The sequence below is a fragment of the Schistocerca nitens genome, chromosome 4 (genome assembly GCF_023898315.1).
Source record: "Schistocerca nitens isolate TAMUIC-IGC-003100 chromosome 4, iqSchNite1.1, whole genome shotgun sequence".
Taxonomy (NCBI): Eukaryota; Metazoa; Arthropoda; class Insecta; order Orthoptera; family Acrididae; genus Schistocerca; species Schistocerca nitens.
The window spans coordinates 22,633,952-22,659,061 of NC_064617.1; the positions used below are offsets into that span (position 1 = coordinate 22,633,952).

A 25,110-nucleotide genomic window follows, 5' to 3' on the forward strand; every position below is an offset into this window, starting at 1 on the left:
AATACATACTGCAACTAGGAAAGCACCAGTTTCAGAACTGCTGATATTATTGCAGAAGATGTCAATAATCTCCATGAAAGTGTGCACAGGTATGAAGCAGTATTTGCTACACACAATTTTAAGAGTAGTAATTGCAATTTGTGTAAGATTCTCACTGTTGTTTGGGCACTAAACACACAACAGTGACTGCTTAGGTAGTTTATTGACAATGCTACTGATGGAGAAATTTTTCATGTACTGAGCCATATAGATACAGAATCTGTAATCAATGTACTACACTGTACCTGAAAGATATCACAAAGAATTGTAAGATTATGTTTACATAATCTGCAGTATTATGTACACATAATCTGCAGTATTTTGTATGATCTCCTGATTGTTTAAATAAGTGTTCGTTTCACACTGTGATATGTAAAAGGTACTCGAGTGCTGCTTTTTTATGGAAGGAAAGCATCAGGGAAAGCTTCAAGGCCACCATAGTCTGCATGATTCCCCCATACAACAGCCAAGGTCAACTGTGTACTGCCTCCGAAGACAGCTGAACTGCATTCTCAGTCCACGAAAGACATCTGGACCACCAATAATCTGCTGCTTATTGAACTGGCCAGCAAGATCAATGTCTATTGCTTTCAAAGACTTGTGCATAGGCACAATGCCCCGTCAATGGAAACAATAACAACACTGTCCAGGCACTGCAGACGTACGACAACACAAGTGAATGTTGCAAGCTGACACCCAGTGAAACCCGAGAGCAAAGTATTACAGGAATGTTAAACGTACTCAGTCTTGCAGTATTTAAATAGAGGTGAGTTTACAATTACCAATGTGTCAAAAAACAACAGCTGATTTCTTTCATATGGCAAGACTTACAGAATCATGAGTTACATTGTTTATTGTTTAACACAGATTCAAGAAAAATTATACAATATAACACTTACTGTACAAAATACATAAAAATTTACAAAACTGAAACAAGTTTTTGCTTATAGTTAGGTCTCACTTCAGTTTACACAAAACAAACAGTTTATCCAATAAAATTGTTTTTTAATATAAGACAATTAATTTAAAACTATAATAACCGTACACTTGTATACTTCACGTAACTCTACTTATATCTACCATGTATCACAAATAAATACATCAAACAAACATGTACAATATCTAGGTATACACTCATTCTCATTGTCAGTAAATAAATTGAGCTTTGGTATATTACCCACAGTATCTGCAGTTTACACTTGATCTGTACCATCATAATTTCTATGCACTGTTATTTCTTATGGATGAGAGAATTCTACGCTATTTCAAGATCTGAAATGAAGTATTTCTGTTACAGAACATTGTTCCAAAGATTTTTTTAAACAATGGTGCAGTTTTGATGATGGTAAAAACAAAAGTTACGTGATAATAAGTAATAATGATGTATGTAATAAGTAAACTTCCATCACAACAGTATAATAGTAATTACACACACACACACACACACACACACACACACACACACACACACACACACAAAAATCAGAAGAATATAATACCTCTTATGAAATAGGGAGGACTGAATTAGGAAAACTGAAACATACAAAACATTGGCACAATATAATCGTCAATGTAATGTTTCATCATGCAATTTCTTGGTAAAGCCAAATAATGGACATCATACATATTATGTAGTGTATTGTCATTACCTTAAAATGGAATTGTTATCTGACAGGTAACTCTGCATGCATTATTGCTTTCATTTACACATATGTAATCATATTTTCTTTGTGTGTTGTGGCACATGCAGTAATTACATCTTTACACCAATGCTCCTACTGCAACTGTTAATTTAATCTACACAGCAATCCTCAAACATGAAATATGACTCAGCCTTACAATTTCTTTACTTCATTAATTAAAATGCATAGTTTGAATAGTTTATGGCACAATTTTATCCAGTCACATTTTAAGTGATAATACAAATAATTATTACACACACATTACACAATAATATGAGGAAAGATAAACAGGATAGAAAAGTCAAAGCTCTCTAGATTATGAAAGATATACTCAGAAATCTTATAGCACACCTTACATTTTTACACAAATAACTGAGTGATAGCAGAGAAATATTTTGAAATTTATGTTGAAACCAGTTAAATATGAAAGGCTCTTGTTAAACATATAGATACAGATTTTTTTTATTTGAGTAAAGTATGTGTATACAGATCAGAACAGTGTTAAATGGAATAAAAAAATCAACACACCAAGAAAGATAAGTCTGTAACATAGCAATGAGTCCAGTTAGACACTATGTTTGTGCACAGAGCGATGTTATTTGTACTGCCCTTCACTGGCGCATAAAAATTACTTACTCTCAGAACACTGAAGACTTAACAGTATTCCATTTGTGACAGTACACCACAATTAGGTGTATGTTCTAAACAAAATGTAGGCCACACAGTTCACACACAATTGACACTATCTGCTTATTTATGTTACATAAAAACGATTTCTGTAGTATGCAAGTCAGCTCACTTTTATCATGACATTATTTTGCAAAGTTTATGGTAACTTTTAGCTATTGTACCACAATGTAAAATTAAGATAGTAATGATACATTCTTATAGTTAGAAACATGTTTCCTCTAGCATCTTGTACAAAGAATATCTCTGAAAATATTAAACACTTTCTGAATTAATTAGTTTGTTCTCATTTATCATTTCACATGAAATGACACAGTCTCTTTGTCTTGTATTAAATTAACTGACATGGTATGTGATACCACTTACAAAGCTATGACTTTCATGTACAATTGAAAAAAATAAACATAAAAATGTTTGTGTTAATGCTATGAAAACTACTATACATCACTATAAATAAATTAACATGGCAATAAATAATTACAGTCACATTGTAGAAACATAAATTTGTTATTGATAATAATCAGACAATCTGAAACCAAAGAAAGCAAAATATTTCTTCAGCTGGTCGACAAGAAATACAACGAGGAACCTCTATACATGTTATAGTGCAAGGTCTGACTATTGAGGGTGGTGGTGTTTTTTATCAATGTCTTTTAACAGTTCATAATAATCGTCCTCAGAGAGTGTCCTCTCGTGGTCACCTGTATCTCTTCGTCGTCGCACTCCACCTTCACTCGTAGCTTCAATGCACAGAACTGCAAATCGGTTGTTACAGGAGAATCTCTCTTGGCCCAGAAGCCGGCCAGCAAACAGTGATGAAGCCAGTCCCACTTTATCTGTACTGCTGGAGTGCCATGCATCACAATAAGTATCCATAGCTCTCTCACCCAATGGATGAGAACCGTGCCACACCATCTTCTGTGGCCTGAAAAGGCAAGGAAACATTTTGATATGTCTGATTATACCTGTTGAGTTATAGTTTTGTAGCATCCGTATTTTAGTGTCAAGTAAAACATCTCAGACATGTAGCAATACATCTAAAACTCAGTGCATCAGTTTAATATAATGAAGATTACTTTGAAGCAGTTTGTGATCCTTCTTGATGAGAGAGTACAAACCCTTAGACATGCTGATTTCCCTTTGGCTGAAAGTCAGAAGCAGCTGTGTGTTTGTTCTATTGCTTTTTGTTGGGTGTGCAAAGGAGACTACCGTTGAGCATGACATGGTATACAATACAACATTAAGTTTATTTCATGTGTTAATTGGCATATCCATCCCAGTATGGTACATGATGAGGAGTAAGGTGTTTGTAATACCTACTCTTAGGATGTAGCCAGATACTGTAAAAGAAACGGACTGCAATGGGAAAACTTATCTTGAACTGTGGCAACAGTTGTCTTCTCATGTACGCAGGAAGCTTACATACAAACTTCATGTAATTGTAACTATTACTATAAAAATGCTATGACATTTTAAACAGGAAGGAGATATTCCACTTGCCAAAGGGCAGCAAAGAATCACAGAATGTGTGCCTATTGCTATATTGTGGTGCAGAAACTGAAGTAAAATGATGTAAAACAATGTTGCCACCACTTGGCTAGTAGAGCTTTTGCATCCAGTTACATTATATTTACAAAAATTGATTATTTTCATTGATACTGATTATTCATTGCTTCATACGTACAGCCTCATCAATGGCCGCTAACGAATATATGGGCGCTTTTTCCTGTACTTTTGTTTGAACTTTGGTACACAGTTACTAAGAATTTTTTTAAAATAATTTCATGCTGTCTGCAACAGTTAGTTTCTACTCATTTTCTATATTAGCATACTGTTTTAGCCTTTAAAACTTATGAAAACACTAGATTGCTACTCACCACATAGATGACAAATTGATTTTAAGACAGGCACAACAAAAAGGCTGTTGCAAATTGAGCTTTTGGCCAAAGCCTTCTTCAGAAAATGTTGGGACAATGTTGTTACCCTCTTCATCAAATTTTTCAGTCTAATACAAAGGCCTCATCTTCAGACCTACTCCCACCTTTAACCATCAAAGACCTATTCTCCTTTTCCCAATCCCTGCAATCTCTTCTTTGCCACCAATACCTCCAATCAAAGCCAACCAAATCCCAACATTGAACCCTGCCTCTCCCATTTCATATCACCATCCAACCAAGCCCCCCCCCCCCCCCCACCCACACCTAATCAACCATAGTCACTGTCCAGCAATTCCTTACCTCCCTCACAAAAAAAAGCCGAAGCACATTTTCCCCAGAATTTGAATCAACAAATGTCAATGTGAGTGACTTAAATGTGGATAGCTTTGGAGTAGTGAAGCAACTTAAATAACTTAATGAAAGCGTGTTTTTCAGTTCAGATTGTATACGTATTAAATTCCTTTCAGAGTATGCTACTGCAATAGCCCCATACTTAACAACTCACTTGACAAAAAATCCATACCCAAAAAATGGAAAGTTTCACAGGTACCGCCAAGATTCAAGAAAGGTAATAGGTACAATCCACTAAATTACAGACCCATATCATTAACATCAATATGCAGCAGGATTTTGGAACATATATTGTGTTCTAACATTGTGAATCACCTCGAAGAGAATGGCTTGTTGACGTACAGTCAACATGAATTTAGAAATCATTGTTCTAGTGAAACACAACTCTTTACTCATACAAAGTCCTGAGAGCTATCAACAAAGGATTTCAAACTGATTCCAGATCTCCAGTATGCTTTTGACACCATACCTCACACATGTGTTGAAATCAAATCATGTGCTTATAGAATATTGTCTCAGTTATGTTACTGGATTTGTGGTTCCCTTTCAGAGAGGTCACAGTTCATATTAACTGACAGAAAGTCAGTGAGTAAAACAGAAGTGATTTCTGGCATTGCTCAAAGTCATGTTATAGGCCCGTGTTGTTCCCTAGCAGCCATCTTAGGTTGTTTGGAGATGATGCTATCATTTATTGTCTAGTAAAGTCATCAGAATATCAAAACCAATTGCAAAATCATTTACATAAGATATCTCTACAGTGCAAATGACCTTAAATAATGAAAAGTGTGAGTTCATCCACATGAGTGCTAAAAGGAATCCATTAAACTTCAGTTACATTATAAAATTATAAATCAATGAAATTTGAATTTCACAAATTCAATTAAATACCTAAGAATTACAATTACAAACAATTTAAATTGTAAAGAACACACAAAAATGTCCTGAGGAAGGCAAACCAAAGATTGAGTTTTATTGGCAGACAACTTACAAGATGCAACAGATCTACTAAAGTGATTGCCTAAACTAACCTGTCCGTCCTCTTTTGGAGTACTGCTGCACGGTGTGGGAGCATTATCAGATAGGATAGCGGAGTACATAAAGAGAGTTTGAAGAAGGGCAGCATGTTTTGTATTATCGAGAAATTTGGGGTGGACATCATTAAAACAAAGGCATTTCTTGTTGCGGTGGGATCTTTTCACAAAATTTCAATCATCAGCTTTCTCCTACAAATGTGAAAATATTTTGTTGACAACAACCTACAATGTGAGAAACAATCATCACAATGAAATAGGGGAAGTCAGAATTCTCATGGAAAGATATGCATGTTCATTTTTTCCGAGTGCCGTTCAAGTGTGCGATAACAGAGAATTATTGTGAAGGTGGCTGAATAAACCCTCTGCCAGGCACGTAAGTCTGACTGGCAGAGCAGCCATCCAGATGTAGATGTAAATCTACACTTGGCATCACCATTCTTCCGCAGGTCCCTTCCTAAGAACAACAACCTTTCAGCAAAATAAAGAACAACCATATAATCTCTAATTATTTCCTAACATATTCATCCTACCTGAAGACAAAGGTTCCACCTCTGTTCATTATGAGTCACAGTGACTACTTAGTATAAGGCCTCTGCCAATTGTTTGACTACTCCACCAACAAACTCTGCCACAGTGACCCCATCCCTGAAGTCCAACATAATGTCAGATCCCTGCTTAAAGCCTTAGGCCCTTCCCCGAACCACTCCCCTGAAACCATTTCCCTCCTCACCCCAAGAACACCCTGCACACCAACCTTCAAAAACTCTCAAAAATCCACAAACTCCAATAATACTTGATGTCCCAATGTAGATGGTTATTGTGCTCCCACTGAAAGAATTTCAGCCCTTGTTGACCAACACCACCAACCAATTTCCCAAAATCTAGCCTCCCAAATTGAAGATACCAACCACTTCCTTCACCGACTCTCCACCATCCCCAACCCTTTAGCCGGCCGGAGTGGCCTAGCGGTTCTAGGCGCTTCAGTCTGGAACTACGCGACTGCTACGGTCGCAGGTTCGAGTCTTGCCTCGGACATGGATGTGTGTGATGTCCTTAGTTTAGTTACGTCTAAGTAGTTCTAAGTTCTAGGGGACTGATGACTTCAGATGTTAAGTCCCATAGTGCTCAGAGCCATTTGAACCTAACCATTTACCTCCTGGACCCCTACTCATCACTGATGATGCCACTTCCCTATGCACCAGCATCCCTCGTGCCCATGATCTCACCACTATTGAACACTACCTTTCCCAATGTTTGTCAGACTCCAAACCCACTATTTCATTACTCACACACCTTACTAACTTTATCCCAACAAATGACTACTTCTGGTCTGAAGGGAAGACATACAAACAAATCTGGCACGGACAAGGGCACCCACATGGCACTTTCATATGCCAACCTGTTTATGGGACATCTGGAAGAAACCTTCCTAGTCTCCCAAAACTTAAAACCCCAGGTCCGGTTCAGGTTCAATGATGACATCTTCATGGCCTGGACTCGCGGCTGAAGACACACTGTCTTCATTCCTTCACAACCTCAAAACTTCTCCGCCATCCACCTTACCTTGTACTCCTCATACCACCTTCCAGGATGTAGAACATCTCCCATTTGATGGCTCCATCCACATCTGACAACATTAAACCCACCAACAGTACCTGCATTCTGACAGCTGTCTTACCTTCCACACCAAAAAGTTCATACCTACATATCTACAGTGACAAGAATTCCCTTGCTTAGTATGTTGAGGGTCTCACATAGGCTTTCACACATAGGTACTAGCTCCCAGAGCTAGTCCACAAACAGATTTTCTGTGCCACATCCCCACATACCCCCCAGACTTCCCATCACCTCCGAGAACCAGCTATGTCTTCACCACCAACTTTTCTGAACTCTTCCTAATGACACATTCTACACTCCCAAAAATAGCCTGGCCTCAACCTACAGTAATATGCTGCTCCCTCACCCTCCACCCAACAGTTTCCAACCACCCCTTCACCCTCCTATCACTAGCTCCCAGTCCAAATCACCTCACTCTCATTGCATGCACACAGTTCTCTGCCAATGCACCAACCAGTCTTCTCCCATTCTCTGCTCCTCTCCGTTTCCAGTCCTCATGCTTCTCCTCCCCAACCCCCTCCCAGCCTCCAAATGTTGTGCCTGACTGCCTAATCCTCCTGTCATCAAGTGCTCGCATATCCCACCAGACAGAACTCATTCCTCCCTCCAGATGCACCCTGCTATCCTTCCATATACCATGCTGCACTGCTGCTTTTGTTTCATTCTGGCCACAGCAGCCGGACAGTGGTCATGTGTGCATCAGCTGTGCCTGCTTCAATGAATGTGTGGCTTTTTCCTCTTCTGAAGAAGGCTTTGTCCAAAAGCTCATGCGTAGCATTGTTGTGCGTGTCTCTAGCTCAATTTGACATCTTTATGATGAGTAGCAATCTATACTTTTCATGTTGTTGTAGTGGTCTTCAGTCCAGAGACTGATTCGATGCAGCTCTCCATGCTACTCTATCCTGTGCAAGCATCTTCATCTCCCAGTACCTAATGCAACCTACATTCTTCTGAATCTGCTTAGTGTATTCATCTCTTGGTCTCCCTCTACGATTTTTACCCTCCCCGCTGCCCTCCAATACTAAATTGGTGATCCCTTGATGACTCAGAACATGTCCTACCAACCGAACCCTTCTTCTAGTCATGGTGTGCCATAAATTTCTGTTCTCCCTAATTATATTCCATACCTCCTCATTAGTTATGTGATCTACCCATCTAATCTTCAGCATTTTTCTGTAGCACCACATTTCGAAAGCTTCTATTCTCTTCTTGTCCAAACTATTTATCATCCATGTTTCGCTTCCATTCATGGCCACATTCCATACTTTCAGAAATGAATTCCTGACACTTAAATCTATACTCGACATTAACAAATTTCTCTTCTTCAGAAACGCTTTCCTTGCCATTGCCATCCTCTCTACATCGACCATCATGAGTTATTTTACTCCACAAATAGCAAAACTCCTTCACTACTTTAAGCATCTAATTTCCTAATCTAATATCTTCAGCATCACCCGATTTAATTCGACTACATTCCATTATCCTCATTTTGCTTTTGTTGATGTTCATCTAATATCCTCCTTTCAAGACATTGTCCATTCTGTTAAGCTGCTCTTCCAGGTCCTTTGCTGTCTTGACAGAATTAAAATGTCATGGGCAAACCTCAAAGTTTTTATTTTTTCTCCATGGATTTTAATTCCTACTCCGAATTTTTCTTTTCGTTTCCTTTACTGCTTGCTCAATATGCAGATTGAATAACATCGGGGATAAGCTACAACCCTGTCTTACTCCCTTCCCAACCGCTGCTTCCGTTTCATGCCCCTCGACTCTTATAACTGCCATTTGGTTTCTGCACAAATTGTAAATAGCCTTTTGCTCCCTGTATTTTACCCCTGCCACCTTTAGAAGTTGAAAGAGATTATTCTGGTCAACATTGTCAAAAGCTTTCTCTAAGTCTACAAATGCTAGAAACATAGGTTTGCCTTTCCTTAATCTATTTTATAAGATAAAGGATCAGTACTGCCTCACGTGTTCTAACACTTCTATGGAATCCAAACTGATCTTCCCCGAGGTCAGCTTCTACCAGTTTTTCCATTTGTCTGTAAAGAATTCGTGTTAATATTTTTCAGCCGTGGCTTATTAAAATGATAGTTCGGCAATTTTCACATCTGTCAACACCTGCTTTCCTTGGGATTGGAATTATATTCTGCTTGAAGTCTGAGGGTATTTCGCCTGTCTCATACATCTTGCTCACCAGATGGTAGTGTTTTGTCAGGGCTGGCTCTCCAAAGGCTATTAGTAGTTCTAATGGAATGTTGTCTACTCCCGGGGCCTTGTTTCGGCTTAGGTCTTTCAGTGCTCTGTCAAACTCTTCATGTAGTATCATATCACCCATTTCATCTTCATCTACATCCTCTTCCATTTCCATAATATTGTCCTCAAGTACATCACCCTTGTAGAGACCCTCTATATACTCCTTCCACCTTTCTGCTTTCCCTTCTTTGCTTAGAACTGGGTTTCCATCTGAGCTCTTAATATTCATACAAGTGGTTCTCTTTTCTCCAAAGGTCTCTTTAATTCTCTTGTAGGCAGTATCTATCTTACCCCTTGTGATATATGCCTCTACATCCTTACATTTGTCCTCTAGACATCCCTGCTTAGCCATTTTGCACTTCCTGTTGAACTCATTTTTGAGACGTTTGTATTCCTTTTTGCCTGCTTCATTTACTGCATTTTTATATTTTCTCCTTTCACCAGTTAAACTCAATATTTCTTCTGTTCCCCAAGGATTTCTACTAGCCCTCATCTTTTTACCTACTTGATCCTCTGCTGCCTTCACTATTTCTTCCCTCAAAGCTACCCATTCTTCTTCTACTGTATTTCTTTCCCCCCATTCCTGTCAATCGTTCCCTAATGTTCGCCCCAAAACTCTGTACAACCTCTGTTTCTTTCAGTTTATCCAGGTCCCATCTCCTTAATTTCCCACCATTTTGCAGTTTCTTCAGTTTTAACCTACAGTTCATAACCAATAGATTGTGGTCAGAGTCCACATCTGCCCCTGGAAATGTCTTACAATTTAAACCTGGTTCCTAAATCTTCGTCTTACAATTATATAATCTATCTGAAACCTTCAAGTATCTCCAGGCGTCTTCCACTTATGCAACCTTGTTTTATGATTCTTGAACCAAGTGTTAGCTATGATTAAGTTATCCTCTTTCTTTTCTGAATACCATCCCATATTCGTCTACTACATTTCCTCTCAACAGATGCCCCTCCATCGTGGTTCTGAGGCACGCAAGCCTGCCCACCAATGTCAAGGTCCATGGTTCGTGGCGGGGGGAGGGAGGGGCGGTAATGTTTCAACTCTGTTGAATTCCCATTCTGGACTTTCCATTGTTTTAGTTTTGGCCTTTAGGCAACTAAAAATGATGCAAGGCTGAGACTGTATGATAGTACAGAAAATGAAACACAAGACTTTCAGATGGGATGGAATCACTATACATACAACATTGTCTGGTGTTTGGCACAGAGGAGTGTAGGTGACAAGGAGATGGAAGAGGAGTTGCATGATATGAATGCACGACCTATCCATGTGCACTAGCTCCCCACCATTTCTTCCCCACCTCCAGTATCTCAATCTTTGCATAAGCTATTTGTAATTGATAGAACCCACCTCAAAATGTGCTTCCAGTAGCATCATTACTAGCATTAAATAAAATGAAATAAATAATTCCCAGCACCCAACATTAACATCAATATCTTACATTAGAGAATGTATACAGAACAAAATTGTATATTACTCAAGATGCACAAGGCTGTGTCACTCAGAATGCAAAATCAGATTACTTACCATCCAAAATCAGTGAGAATGTTTTTACCACTGAAACTGTATATTCGTGGCTGTTGTGAGAAAACAGCACCATCACCATTAAACATTTCCTTCCACGAATTGAACAACACATCGCCCTAGAACATAAATAATAAAACAAAGCTGTCTGAGTTGAAAATATTCAAAATTTGGAATCTATGCAGTAAGAAATGACTCAAAATACCTTAAACTCAAAATATAAAGATTGTTAATCAGTGTTCTACAAACACATGATCAAAAAATTACATTATTGTAAGGTTAAGCACATAAGCATTAATATTCCTGTATCAACTGTTTCAGGAGGGGAAAATATAAAAATAGGAAGATAAGATAACGAATGAGAAATGTAGAACACTTACAATATAGGTAAAAGCATACATTTTATCACATTACATGATATGCTGAGCATGTGAGCAGAGACTAAGAAGGATTTAGGTGATGGCAAACAAGCAATTGCACTTGAGTCTAGCACATACTATGTGTAAAAATTCAAAACCATTCTTGCAATTGGTGTCCACTGTTTTCAGAACATTGTAGATGACACAAGGAAGAATCTCCACAGTGACCTGCCACATAGTTTCCAGTTTTGATGTTCACAACAGCCTCATACTGTGACCCCATACTACTTTTGTAGGCTGTTCATTGCTCTACTTTTTCTCTGTTTGCACAATGGATAGCTTGAAGACAGGAGCAGGATAAATAAGATCAAATGATTTCTTACAGAATGTAAATAATTTAGGAGTAAAGGAGAACAGCCACTGAACAGCGGAAGGGTTGAGCTTACCAACATGGACAAAAAAAAAAAAAAAAAAAAAAAAAAAAAAAAAAAAAAAAAAAAAAAAAAACCCTCTAAAAGTAAAAGAATAATATGAACTGCCACTTTAATATATGAAGTACTGTTTTGATCCAAGAATCATGGAATTGGGGGACCACTAACTAAATAATAATATAAGAAAGAAAAAAAAGTTAACAGCCGCTATCTTTTCTCGAACAGCTAAGTATAAGCCTCTTCTGTTTGGCGTCGTCTCTTCCAGTTCTGTGTGTCCTGCATCAACACCTCAAAATCGTTAGCAAAGTTATAATTAGTTATTATATAAAATATGAAAACCAATCGGTGATTAAGTAGTCTAACATTGTTAATGAATAGAGTTACCAATTTATTTTACATCATACCTTTACATGATTACATACGGTCTTAGTTTCATGCATTAATCTATCTTATGAGGCCTATGTCCTGCAGTGGTTCAACGATAGCATACCAACTCGTGCTTCATTAAACTGCGAACGCAAGTTGTGCCACGAGTGGCGCATGGTGTGCAGGGCGTGACCAACTGCAGTGACCCGAGCAGGCAGTTGCGTGAGAGCAGACATCATTGATAGTTGTGTTTATATTGTGAATCTTTTGGAGTAAATTTATTAAGACTTGGACTAAACAATTTGATACCATTGTTTTGATATTTACCTACATTGATTTTATAGCTTACTTGTATTTCAATTTCACACTTTATCATTTTTGGATGTTTTCTGTTTCTATTTTATTCACTTAGCAGTCTCCCAATGTGATGACACTGGGATAAAAATATTACTACTTATATTGAAGGGGCAATACAGATTAGTTTTTTTCCTTTTTAGAGGTTTTTGTGTCACAGTTCTTTTTTAATATTTCAATTTGTTTCATTTTATACTTTTTAAACTTCATATTTGACCAGCAGACATGATATGATCAACGCACTATCCCAACAGTCATACACATACTTTGCTGAACATACACAAAATTGCTATGAAATATATTTTTCACTTACGCAATTTACATGTTTCTTTTTTTCAATTCACACGTGTATTCACTGGCTGTGTTTTGGTATATACTTAGGTAATTTAGGTAACATAAGCAACAAGCTGTGGTGACAATTCTAAATCAAATCAGAAGAAAGTGGGTTGCCATTGCACTTTCTTTCAATAGGCTACCTAGACTATTAATGCAAAATCATTTGATTTAGTACTGAATTTCATACTGCTAACAGAACTACAAAGAAGTCTGGAAGAGTACATGTTTATCTTTTACAGTTGAGTCACAATGACCTTTTTTAGCTTTGTAGGTGTTGAAATGGGTGACTTCAAAAGACAAAAATCATCATTGTTGGTCAACCATAAAAGGTAAAGAAATGTTCTCATGGGCTTTTATTATGATCTGTTGAGCTCTACAATCTGCTACTATATTACTTGATGTAGCTGTTATGTATTACATAGTGTATATCAAGAGAGTGCACTGGTGGAGAACTTTTTACTTTATTTAGATGATGAAATTTAAATGGCTGAACAGACTTTCATGAAGTACATCATTTCAATTAACCCAGCTTTTAGCTAAAAAAAAATCACTACATTGAAATGGGAGCTTTTCATTTAAGAGGTACAATGCCATAAGCAGATACACGTGTTAAACTTATAACACCCCTCTGTCTGTGTCAGGGGTAAAAAAAGAAAAGGAAAAATAAAACATTGCTAAACAGATATATGCAGAGAGAGAGAGAGAGAGAGAGAGAGAGAGAGAGAGAGAGAGAGAGAGAGAGAGAGCGCACTGTAGCTCATCGAAAGATTTCTTCTGAACATTAATCATTCTTTTTGTGTGAGCCTGCCAATGACTCAACACTTCTGATACTTGGTGAGTGGGCCTTTACTTCTAAATAACTTACTTCTACTTTTTTAAGGGATAGTGGTTAAAATGGTGGGAAAAATGTTATTTCATTTATTTAATATGAATAGTACAAATGCATGTGTCCTTCATCTTGTGTATTTTGGGAAATTTTTTGCGATACAAAGCAAACAAACACCAATACTATTTCTTTTTCACATCTCTGCCCACGCAGATGTCGTGACTAACGTTCTCTTGAAAAGATTCCACCTACTCAAAGAAAATACCTGTACAACATAAGCCTGCAGAGCACATGCCAAAGCCAGAAAGGAAATGTCCTGATTATCATATGCTCCATAACTGCCTGATTGTGCCAAAACATACAACAATGAGGCAAATTATGCATATGAATCATTTGTACAATATGAATTTGTACACAAGTTTGTATGTCTGTCATATATAATTTATTATTAAAAAAATCTTACAGATAGATGGAATAGGTTTGATCATTTCACACACTATCTCACTCAAGTTTACTGAAATCACTATTGCAAAACTGTCCAACAAAGGGGATGAAGTCAGTTCAAATCTTCAAATTCTAGTATTGAAAAACTAGTATTATGGAATAAAAAGATTTTCTTTGAGAAAATAAAGGTTAGGCTTTAATGTCCCATTAACAATGAAGTCATTAGAGATGGAGCTCAAGCTCGGATTGGGAAAAAAAATCATGCCTACCCTTTTGAAGTACCATTCCAGCATTTCTTTATTATTTTTATTTGGTCCACTAATCATTTGTAATACCATGTTTGTACAAATGATGTAGAACAAATTGCAGATGACATAATTCTTTTGTAATTACAGTAGTGTAACTCAACATGTCATCTTTACAGTGAGTAGCAATCTATCCTTTCCATAAATTTAAATACACTAGTGTCCAAAATTAAAAGCAACAAACTGTTATTTCCTCTTTTTGTGTCTAACTCATAGTATAGTCATACAAACTGTCAACAGATGTCTATACAGTTATGTTCTGCATGGAAGGTGCCATTCTGGTCAATTGGACAACCAAGCCAGTGATGACATCAGGGCACCTATCAAAATTGCGTAGTGTGTGCCAGGTAGTCTCACATCAGCAATTGCTGTTTATACAGTCACAGACAGGGCGGTATGACACAAATAAGGTGCCTATCACACACTCTGCAGTGGAGGGCCATCGGAAGAATGGAAGCAGGACAGTTGCAAACTGCTGTGGCAGATGGCTTAATGTGACCGTTCCCTTGTTTCTCGGGTGTGGCGACAATTGACAGAGACCGGAACAATATCCTGAAGACCAGAGCAAGGTCAACCATGTGAGATACCAGAAAGAGAGGAGTGTTATTTGGCTGTAAGTGAAAGACATTACCGCCTTAGCATTGCACGGCAACTGGCATTTGACCTTGCAGCATCCACTAGGCGTGTTGTATAAAGACAAATAATTACAGAAGGCTTCGGCAGAGTGCTCTTAACAGTTGGGAGACCTGCTGTATGTGTACATCTGATGCATCTTCACAGAAGGGAATGCCTCTAGAGTGGAGTCATCAATGTACCACCTAGAAGTCGAACAGTGGGCCAAAGTTCTTTTCACAGATTAGTCCCATTCCAAGTACTCGCATCTGGATGGAATGTGGAACACAATTTCAGGACCAAACCATCGTGGAAAGGGACCGATATCGAGGAGGATCCATAATGGTGTGGGAAAGGATTATGCTGATCACTTGAACACCTAATCATGAAGTTGTTTGTGTGAATTGGCAAGGTTTAACTGCTATCGGGTATCGTGACGAGATCTTGGGACCTCGTATGAGACTGTTGCAAAGTGGTATAGACCCAGACTTTGTACTAATGGATGATAATGTTTGACCTCATAGAGAACGGGTGGTTGATGTTTTCTTGGAAACAGAAAATGTTGCACCCATGGCGTGCCCTACTCACTCTCCCAATTTGAATCCCAGAGAGAATGTCTGATATGCACTAGGAAGACAAGTTGCATCACATCAGCACCCACCATTCACTCTCCAATATTTGCAAGCAGTTCTGCAGGAAGAATGAGTGTTATTGCCTCAACATGAGATTGATGACATCATTCACAGCATGCCCTGTAGTTGTCGGGCCTGTATTGCTGCCAGAGATGGTCACACCCCATACTGAGCTCATTAACCGGTTGTTGGAATGTGTGTGCAAATCCATTAAGTTTGAAAAAATGAATATTTTTGTACACCATTTGCATACAACAATTATTTATGTTCTTTATTCTTTACATTGCTTCTACTTTACTATCACCTGTTTATACTGTTTCATGGCAAAATAAACACAGCCTTGAAAAGTTTCCATTTGTTGCTTTAATTTTGGACACCAGTGTATTTCAAATTGTTCATCTATTTGACCCTGTGGGATAGTGCAGTGGTTAGCACACAAGACTCACATTTGAGGAAAACAGTTCAAACCTGCATCCAACCATCCTGATTTAGGTTTTCATTTTCCCTAAATCACTTACGGGAAATGCTGGGAAGGTTCTTTTGAAAGGGGAAAAGCCACTTTCCTTTTCCACCTTTCCCTAATCTGAACTTGTGCGTCTAATGACCTCATTCTCCTTGGGATGTTAAAACACTAGTCTCCTCCACCTCCTTGTCAGTTTGCAAGATAACAAGAATTGCTGATTATTTGTATTTCTACAACATGCTAATTATATATCATGCCATTAATGGATAAAGTTGTAATGAGTAAATGAAAAAGAATATTTTTCTGTTATATCTATATTACTAAATGACTGAAACAGGTGCATGGGTTTACGTTCCCAGTTGCAGGTTGGCTATCTAACACGTCCATGAGAAACAAAAATTTGATTCTCAGTATTTCGTATAATCATTGACTGAATTTAAAATGCTGTCATAATGTACTCACTAAGAGGTATAGCCTTGCATTAAAGTTTTAAAACAATAAGTCATGTATTAAAGTTAAAAACTGTGTATATGCCTCAGGGCAGCATGACTCATAGCATGCAACTTACACATACTATATTCATCCACTATTTGATAATGCAATACAGTAAAACTTCAACATCAGGCAAGATATTTAAATTTATTACATCTCAGCTACCAACCAGTACACAGATGTAACTTGAATGAACCTGCAAAATTATATCATTTATGGCACATACTTCAGGAGACATGATGCCATAAACATTGTTGTGTGTGAAACTAGTTTTTCTTAAAACAGAGCTATTGGAGCTGTTTTATATATTGTTTGAAGAATGAGGGTTTTTTTTTTTTTAAGGGTGGGTGGGGGTTACTGGTGACTCACTATTCTACAACAAGAGTGTTTTATCTTGTATGGAGCTTTAGCCTTATATTACCTGATATATGAGTAGGTGCTTTAATTTAGAACCAGAACGCTGGAGGAGACTTTTCTGCCTTTGATCCCAGAATAGACAAGGAAAACTTACCTTGGTGTTCACTACGGGAAGATCTCTGTCTGAGTATCGCACAATGGAGTCAAGGTTCTGTACTCTCGATGACAGGAAAGCTCTGAATGTGCCACGCAGACCAGCTCTACGTGCTTGCCTGTAGCACGAATAGTCTGCCCCTCTCACTCCATGCATATCTCCAGTTTGAGGCTCATTCAGCGCAGCTATTCGAAGCTGCCATAAAAATAAAGAGCATATCAGTTGTTGTTTTACTGTCAAAGAATATGCAAAACATATAGAAATATTTAAACTAATTTGTAGTTACTATACCAGTGTTTGAGCTGAATAAGAAATGCTGTTCCAATGCCAACTTTGTATTCAAACATTAAAATATACTGCCAAGGTTCCATATGCTAAAATTCTGAAACACAATACAGGTTGTCAACGTTTCCTGTGCTTATAATTTTGTTTATTGAGCTGTGCAGAATTTGTGTGTGTAAGTGAAAGAGAGAGAAAGTGAAAAGTGACAGGGGGAGGGGGAGAGGAGGGCGGGGGATGGCCTCAGTCCACACTCTTTATATTTCAGGTCCACCATGTACAACCTGACATATTTCAATCTTCCTGGCAGATGAAAGCTGTGTGCCACACCCGTCCACGGTCTTAATATACCAGGGAGTTTCAAATTAGCACATACACTATTCCTGGGTGAAAACTCATTCTGCTACATTTAATTTACATTGGTTCCATTTAGGGGCTTACTTTACACAAAACACCGTGAATAACAGAAGGAAGTAACCGAATTTCACAGTCTCGGTAGCACTGTGGAGTGAAGCAACAGATGTCTCAAGAAAATCAAGTGAAGAGTGCTTCTGGACAAGAGTGTATTTCAAAACAAGTAACTTCTGCTGAACAGGTACATCAGCAGAGAGATTGCAGAAATGTGATTTTGGAGGAAAATTATAAGAACTAGCTAGACTGACAGAAAAACAAATAAGGTGGTTCTACCAGAAATAGTAGAGAAGGCCAACAAATGCAAAACTCACTGGATACTCAATCAGATGCAACATTCTTCTACAAAACATTTTCGAATGCAATATAGTGGAAGAAAACACAGAGGCGACCGAGAACATCCCATTTAAAAATTATGATCAGTGTGGTGACATGTTCTCTGTACATGGAGGCTAGAAGGACTGCTGAAGAGAGGAAACTGTGGCTGCAGGGTAAGCCTTAGCCTTCTGAAAGAAGAAACATTGGATAAGCTACAAAAAATTTAGAGGGCTGTGAACGGGAAATGCCTGTAGTATTAACAAAAATTGCAGGCTTCACTATTCTGAATTACACAGGTAGGAATTGTCTCTCCAGCATATCCTGTGCTCTTGCAATGTCCACAGCCTAAACCTCCAATAACTTGTTGCCCGCAGCATCATCTTGTCTTTTCCCTTCTCTCTTTTGTCCCGATCATTCTTCCCCATCCAGATCGTGTACTGCCTTCTCCTATCACTCTTCCCCCATGTGAAACCCCCCCCCCCCTCCTCCTCCACCCTGTCCAGGAGTCTTCCTTTCCCTCTTCCCTCTCTGTCAACCTCTTCATTTCTTTCCTCCCCTCCCTCTCCTTCCCCCCCCCCACCCTTTCTTTATCTCTTACATGCTCTACCGCCTGAACTACTTTCATCTTGTTGTGCAGCCATTGATTCATCTGGCAGAAGATCTGTCTACACCATCCTGATACCCGCTCATCGCCTTGTGCAACCTTCCCTACCCCCACCTAAATGGGCAACTACCCACAATAATCAACAATCAGCCTGCTACAGCCACGATTGTGAATGTGTGAATGTTTGGGTGTCTGTGTAGTTGTGTTTGTCGATGTGAAGGTATGTACTTTTGCTAAAGAAAGAGCAAGAGCTTAACAGCTAGTGTAAATACTGTATTCTGTTGAGTGTTTCTGCACACCAAACTTCAGTCAACTACACGTAAGTGGTTCAATTTCCTTTGTTCTATGCATTATACCATTAAGGAACTTCCATTGTTCTTTAAGGACTTAGTTATTTTAAGTACAACACAATAGATATTTTCTCTTGTGAAATTTGTCGGAACACTCCAGAAAGAATAATGATATCCATAACAACAACTCTATAAGAAAAAAAGGATCTTTATACAAATTGGCTTTAGCTCAAAAAAGGTTGGATAATGCTGCTACAAAAATCTTTTATCGCTTACACAATTCAGGTTCACGAGGTTTTAGTTAACCATAGATAACATTCTGGTGGCACCAATTCAGCATGCTTTCCTACACAGGAATCACACAGTAGGCATCTTTTCTGAGCTTAAGAAGCCCTACTGTATGACTTGGAGGCATAATATCCTTGGGCAGTTCCAATAATGAGGATTCTGGGAAGACTTAGCCATCTTTATATATTTTTCGAAATATAGTCACTGAATTATGAATTCTTTTACCATCAGCTGTAATGGTATAGTTACATAGTAGGGAAACAGATTTCTGTTAGCTACTGTACTTCAGTAGCCAGTTGCAATAATGACTGAGTGGACGATGCGGCCTATTCTACACCTTATTTTAGATCTTTATGATGATGCTATGTTGATTATATTTATATGTTTTGACGATGCCATTATGGCCTAATCACTTTAGGACATGGTGTAAAAAAGGTATGTTTTACCATATTTTCTGTACATCTCCCTGGTTGTATGATAGTGTATTGTGATACGTATTGCTGTATTATGTTGAAAGTCTATATATTATAGATCTAAGGATGGTCATTACAGACAGAAACCGGTCATTGTTTAAAGAATTCATATTGTGATCAAAGACTGAAATAAAAAACATTTGTATAGTTATACTACCCATTGGTGACGTGAAAATTTGTACTGGACCGGGAGTCGAAACCAGATTTCACACTTACTGTGAGTGGTCGCCTTAGCCACTCAGGCTATCCATGCACACCTCCCGGACCAACCCAAAATTCCACATGTCACACTGTCTACTTCCTTATATCTTAGTATAATCTGTTCACCCCTTCATGCTCACAACTTTAATTGTATTCCCGCATCAGGGAGAATGAAACAATGAGGGACTGAGATTATTGTTATTATTACCACTGTATCCCCCTCCTATGGCTTGACGATCCTCAGGTAGGTTTGGGAGGCACGTACGGATAGCCTACGCAGTTAAGGGGACTGCCTATGATAAGTGAGAAATCTGTCTTCAAGTCCCAGTCTGGCAAAAAATTTTCTGTGTCACCAATGGGTGTTATAGCTATATGCAATACTGCTGACACTAAAAGAATTCACAATTCAACCAACATATTTCCAGAAATATTAGGACTGCTGTAAACTCTTCAGGCAAAATACATTTTATACAGTCATTCTTCTCATATTGTTTCTTCAGGTGCAGTGCTGAGGTACTCCTGTCATATAGGTTTCAACAGGAAAGTACTGTCCATCAGGGAAATGCCCTATCCCTGCTATCACAATTACCACTATAACAGGGTGTATATGTGGACAAAGAAAAAAAAATTCCTGGATTTACCCTGGATTTCCCAGTTAAAAATACCCTTTTTCCCAGGGTGAAAAAACACTTTTTTCATGTTAAGTAACAGTATACTTTTCCTCTGAACTGTAAAACTTATCAATCCATTGAATCGTTACGGTTTTATATACTGGTGTAGAATTTCCCGGCACTTTACAAAACGAAACTTCAGGGACAAAACACGTTTTTGAAAGATCTGTGATGTGCAGCAACAAGTAGGCTGCATACTTCTGTATGACGAAAGTATAAATTCGAATTCCACGAAACACCAAATGTTACTTTCAGAAGCAATGAAATCGAGATTGCAATGTGCAGCCAGTTGTAGCCCGTGTCACATGATTTGGACAACCAATAGTAGTGGATATTCAGAGCAGAGGACACGTGACGTAGTCAGCCAATGGCAACATCACTGTTCAGTAGTGCGACCACACAAAGAGAAAAAGTTAATGGTTCAAATTAATATACACAGTGTTGTTACAAGAATGCTTTTCAAACCACCATTCACAATATTTTCCCACGACTGTTAGAAATAGGTTCATTTCAGCAGTTGCCACAAAGTGCCAGATAACAGGCACCACTGCGCTCGCACAGCTACGACGATGCAGGAAGCCCGTACGTGTGTACGTGTAAAACATTAAAATATCTTATATCCTAAAAGAAATAAGGCATCAGAGGATACTCCAAGAACATTGTGATTTCGTGAACCATACTAAAATGCATAATTCGGCTTAAAGTGCACATTCGTATGTCCAGTTTCAGATGTAAATTTTCTTGGGGTATCAGTGCTGTATTATCTCATGTTTGGTTCTTTATTATGGCATAATGCCATACATGCTAGAAGATAAAATCATGCACTTGAAATGCAGCTAAAAGTTGAAACTAGCCAATGGCATGGAATTAAATCCTTTGTTTCAAATAAATGGACTGCCTCAGTGGAAAAGATTAATAAAAACCAAATTCCTTTAGCAAGCCGACAAAAATAAACTTCATTGTTCTGCAAGGTGATTAATGCTTGACTGTCAGAAAGGTGGAAATAAAATAAAAACTGAAACTAATAACCTATTTTAGCCTTCTGTAGTTAATGTGAATGTATTTTAATTCACTTGATAGCTCCCAGCCACAGAAATCTGTTTTCTTTTCATTTGATGTGAGAGCAATAAACGAAGAGGGAACAGCAAATTCACTAAACGTAAATACGGGTCAAGTGGAGACTACCCACCTCCCCACTACAACGTAGACTGCTTTGTGTATCAGTCCCGGACCTACGATATTTCCGAACTGTGGCAATACTAGATAGTGGCCCTCCCTCTCCGGTGTTGCAGGTATGACGGGGGAGGGGGGGGGGGCAGGGGAAGGGGGGGGGGTCTTTGAGGAAAGTGCAGCGCCACACAATTTAACACAGCATTCATCTATCGCACATCACTGTATTTCACTCTGTCGAATTAAAATGTATATATTTTGCAGCAGATGCCATCAAACTATATTCAGGACAGTATAAATTAAAATGTCCTGTGGTGCTTCTTGCGGGCTTTCAAAAATAACTATGCACTCTCCAACTCAAAGTTGCAAATATTAAAAGTTTTGGCTGGTTTTGTTGTCTAGGGGCTGGGACACGTAGTTGCCGCATTACAGACCAAATACTGCTGAGTCTACATTCTACGATAAGAGTACTCACATGAATCGAATGGTCAAAGGCTTCTATCACTCAGCAATTATGAATTACGGATGTAACATATAAATTTATAAATGAAAGATTGCAATTAAATAAAATCTGCAGGTACTTTTGAGAATGTGGTATATTTCTGCAAAACACTTATTAGTGCCGATGATCCAGCAATTAAATAAAATATAAGTTGAATAACAGGGAAACAATACATTCCTACAGCACATCATTAGTTATGAACAACAACATAGCTCACGAGACATGCAATTCTAAACGCACACTACATCTTCACTGTAGAAGCCACGGTAATCACACAAGAGCACAAGTTGGCACTCCGAAGTATTTCTATCTCTTGCGATCACGTGCAAACTGCTCTACTCCAAGTTGCACAAACTGCTCCCCTCCAAGTCTTTCCCACGACTGTGCATCCGCCGCGCCGTCCAGCACTTTCCGTGTCCTGTTCCGTTCTGTCCAGCACTCCCCGTGTCCAGTGCCATACCCCCCCCCCCCCCCCCCGCTCACCGGACTACCCCTGTGGCCTCTCCGGAAACTCACTTCCATTCAGTCCCCAGTCTCTCTTAGTAATGAGTGCTGTGATTGGCTAGAGCACTCCCTCCAAGTCTGCATGCCAATGTACACACAAAAACATAATGAAACATATACAAAGTACTGTATTTACATTTAAATAACTTGAAATTAAACAAATATTCCTATGGTTGGACCATAAACACGCTCTAACACACATTGTAAAATACATAAACAATTAAAAAACATATATCAAAAGAAAAGAAGCAAAAGGTAGGCCAGGAGCCTAATATCTCTGTGCTTTCTAAAACACAGTAAATATTTAACCAATTTCTTCATAAACAGTATACTGTATATCGGATATAAACAAAGACATAGATCAGGGGTCTCCAAACTTTTTAGTCCGCAGGTCACATTGACTCCTCCACGATGTCATAAGGGCCAAGATCTTCCTAGTGGGATTAAAGCACCCTAGCATTCCATGATCACCGTAATGTAAGGCTAAAGGAAAGATGAAATCGCAAAAATCTAAGGTTGTGGGAATAGCTAGCACTGAAACAAACTACGATTTTTCTTTAATTACATAATTTTGATTGGTGGACATACCTGACCGAAATTCTGGCGTATTTTATTCTGGCGAATTTCACCGACAAAAAAGTATGTCACTACACATTCTTCACGAAAGCGTCCTGCAAAGTTAACGAAATCTCAAAATCATTGTTAGCAACACTACTACTGCAAGACGTAACAGAGGTAGAGTATGTCAACGCATTGTTATTTCAAGCAGTGTAACAATAAGTTTAGTTATGTAGTCTTGTAGCAAGTAGCAGAGCCAATGTCGCGGTGTATTGGTCGCGATAGACCTCGAAACTCAATTGTTGGCAGTATAGGTACCACCTCAAATATTTGGCGGGCCGGATACTGGGTATGTCGGGCCGGTTTGCTGGCCCTCGCGGGTCGGTTTCGGCCCGCGGGCCGTAGTTTGGAGACCCCAGACATAGATGAATAAATATATTTATAAGCATGCTGCTACTGTTTTTTTAATGAAACTGTGGAGCACTTATGGCCTGACACATTCGATAGTAATTGGCCACTTTGATCTCCAATAACTCAACTACTATTCCAGTTAGATGCCTGTAATTTATATCAGTTTAGGTTTGCACTAATAGCTTTCTAAAGACACGTCAATTGACGAAATCGGATGAAGTGTTTAAATTTTGGAAATTCATTGCTGGGTGTTACTTGTATAATTTACCATCAGATACTAAACTTTAAACTAATAAATATATCGAAAATCTGATTACACCATCAGTATAGTAATGTACATGTTTCTTTTTGAGGTATTATGATACATATGGCTACTATTAATTTCTATATGAACTGTGAAATGTCCGCCATTAAGGTTTCACAAAGTCCGCCATCTTTGGCACTCCTTCATCGACACAAAGCACAGTTCTCGTCACAGCGGAATTCCCAGCTATACGGCCGATGGACAATGTGCTGGGGCTACCCCTTTTGCAATGGCCAGAGTTCTGATAGGAGATGGGAACTTGCCCTTCAATATATTATTCTCTCTTCCCGTTACCACCAGGCCTCAACCTCCGCTAATTTCAAGTTTCCACCACTCATACCTCACCTGTCATTCAACAGCACCTTTGCCTCTGTACTTCCACCTCGACTGACATCTCTGCCCAACCTCTTTGCATTTACATATGTCTGCCTGTGCCAGTATATGTACAATTGGATGTGTGTGTGTGTGTGTATGTGTGTGTGTGTGTGCGCGCGCGCGCGCGCGCGCACGAATGTATACCTGTTCTTTTTCCCCCCTAAGGTAAGTCTTTCCACTCCCAGGATTGGAATGACTCCTTACCCTCTCCCTTAAAACCCACATCCTTTTCTCTTACCCTCTCCTTCCCTCTTTCCTGATGAAGCAACCTGGGGTTGCGAAAGCTTGAAATTTGTGTGTTGTGTGTTTTTTTTTTTGTCTCTATCAACATACCAACGCTTTCTCGTTTGGTAAGTTACATCATCTTTGTTTTTAATATATATATATATATATATATATATATATATATATATATAGAGAGAGAGAGAGAGAGAGAGAGAGAGAATAGAGGGAAACATTCCACGTAGGAAAAATATATCTAAAAAC

General features: G+C 38.6%; 1 protein-coding gene across 1 annotated transcript in view; it reads right to left on the minus strand.

The window, feature by feature from the left end:
* Positions 1-941: 941 nt before the first annotated feature.
* LOC126251896 (collagen alpha-1(I) chain-like) overlaps positions 942-25,110 on the minus strand; it is a 1,054,386-nt gene continuing 1,030,217 nt past the window's right edge. Inside the window, exons 24-26 of the mRNA XM_049952611.1 lie at positions 17,266-17,460; positions 11,138-11,253; positions 942-3,333 (exon numbers count right to left, since the gene is read on the minus strand). Of these exons, the coding sequence (XP_049808568.1) occupies positions 3,027-3,333; positions 11,138-11,253; positions 17,266-17,460 (618 nt within the window). The 3' untranslated portion in view covers positions 942-3,026. The remainder of the gene's footprint in view (positions 3,334-11,137; positions 11,254-17,265; positions 17,461-25,110) is intronic.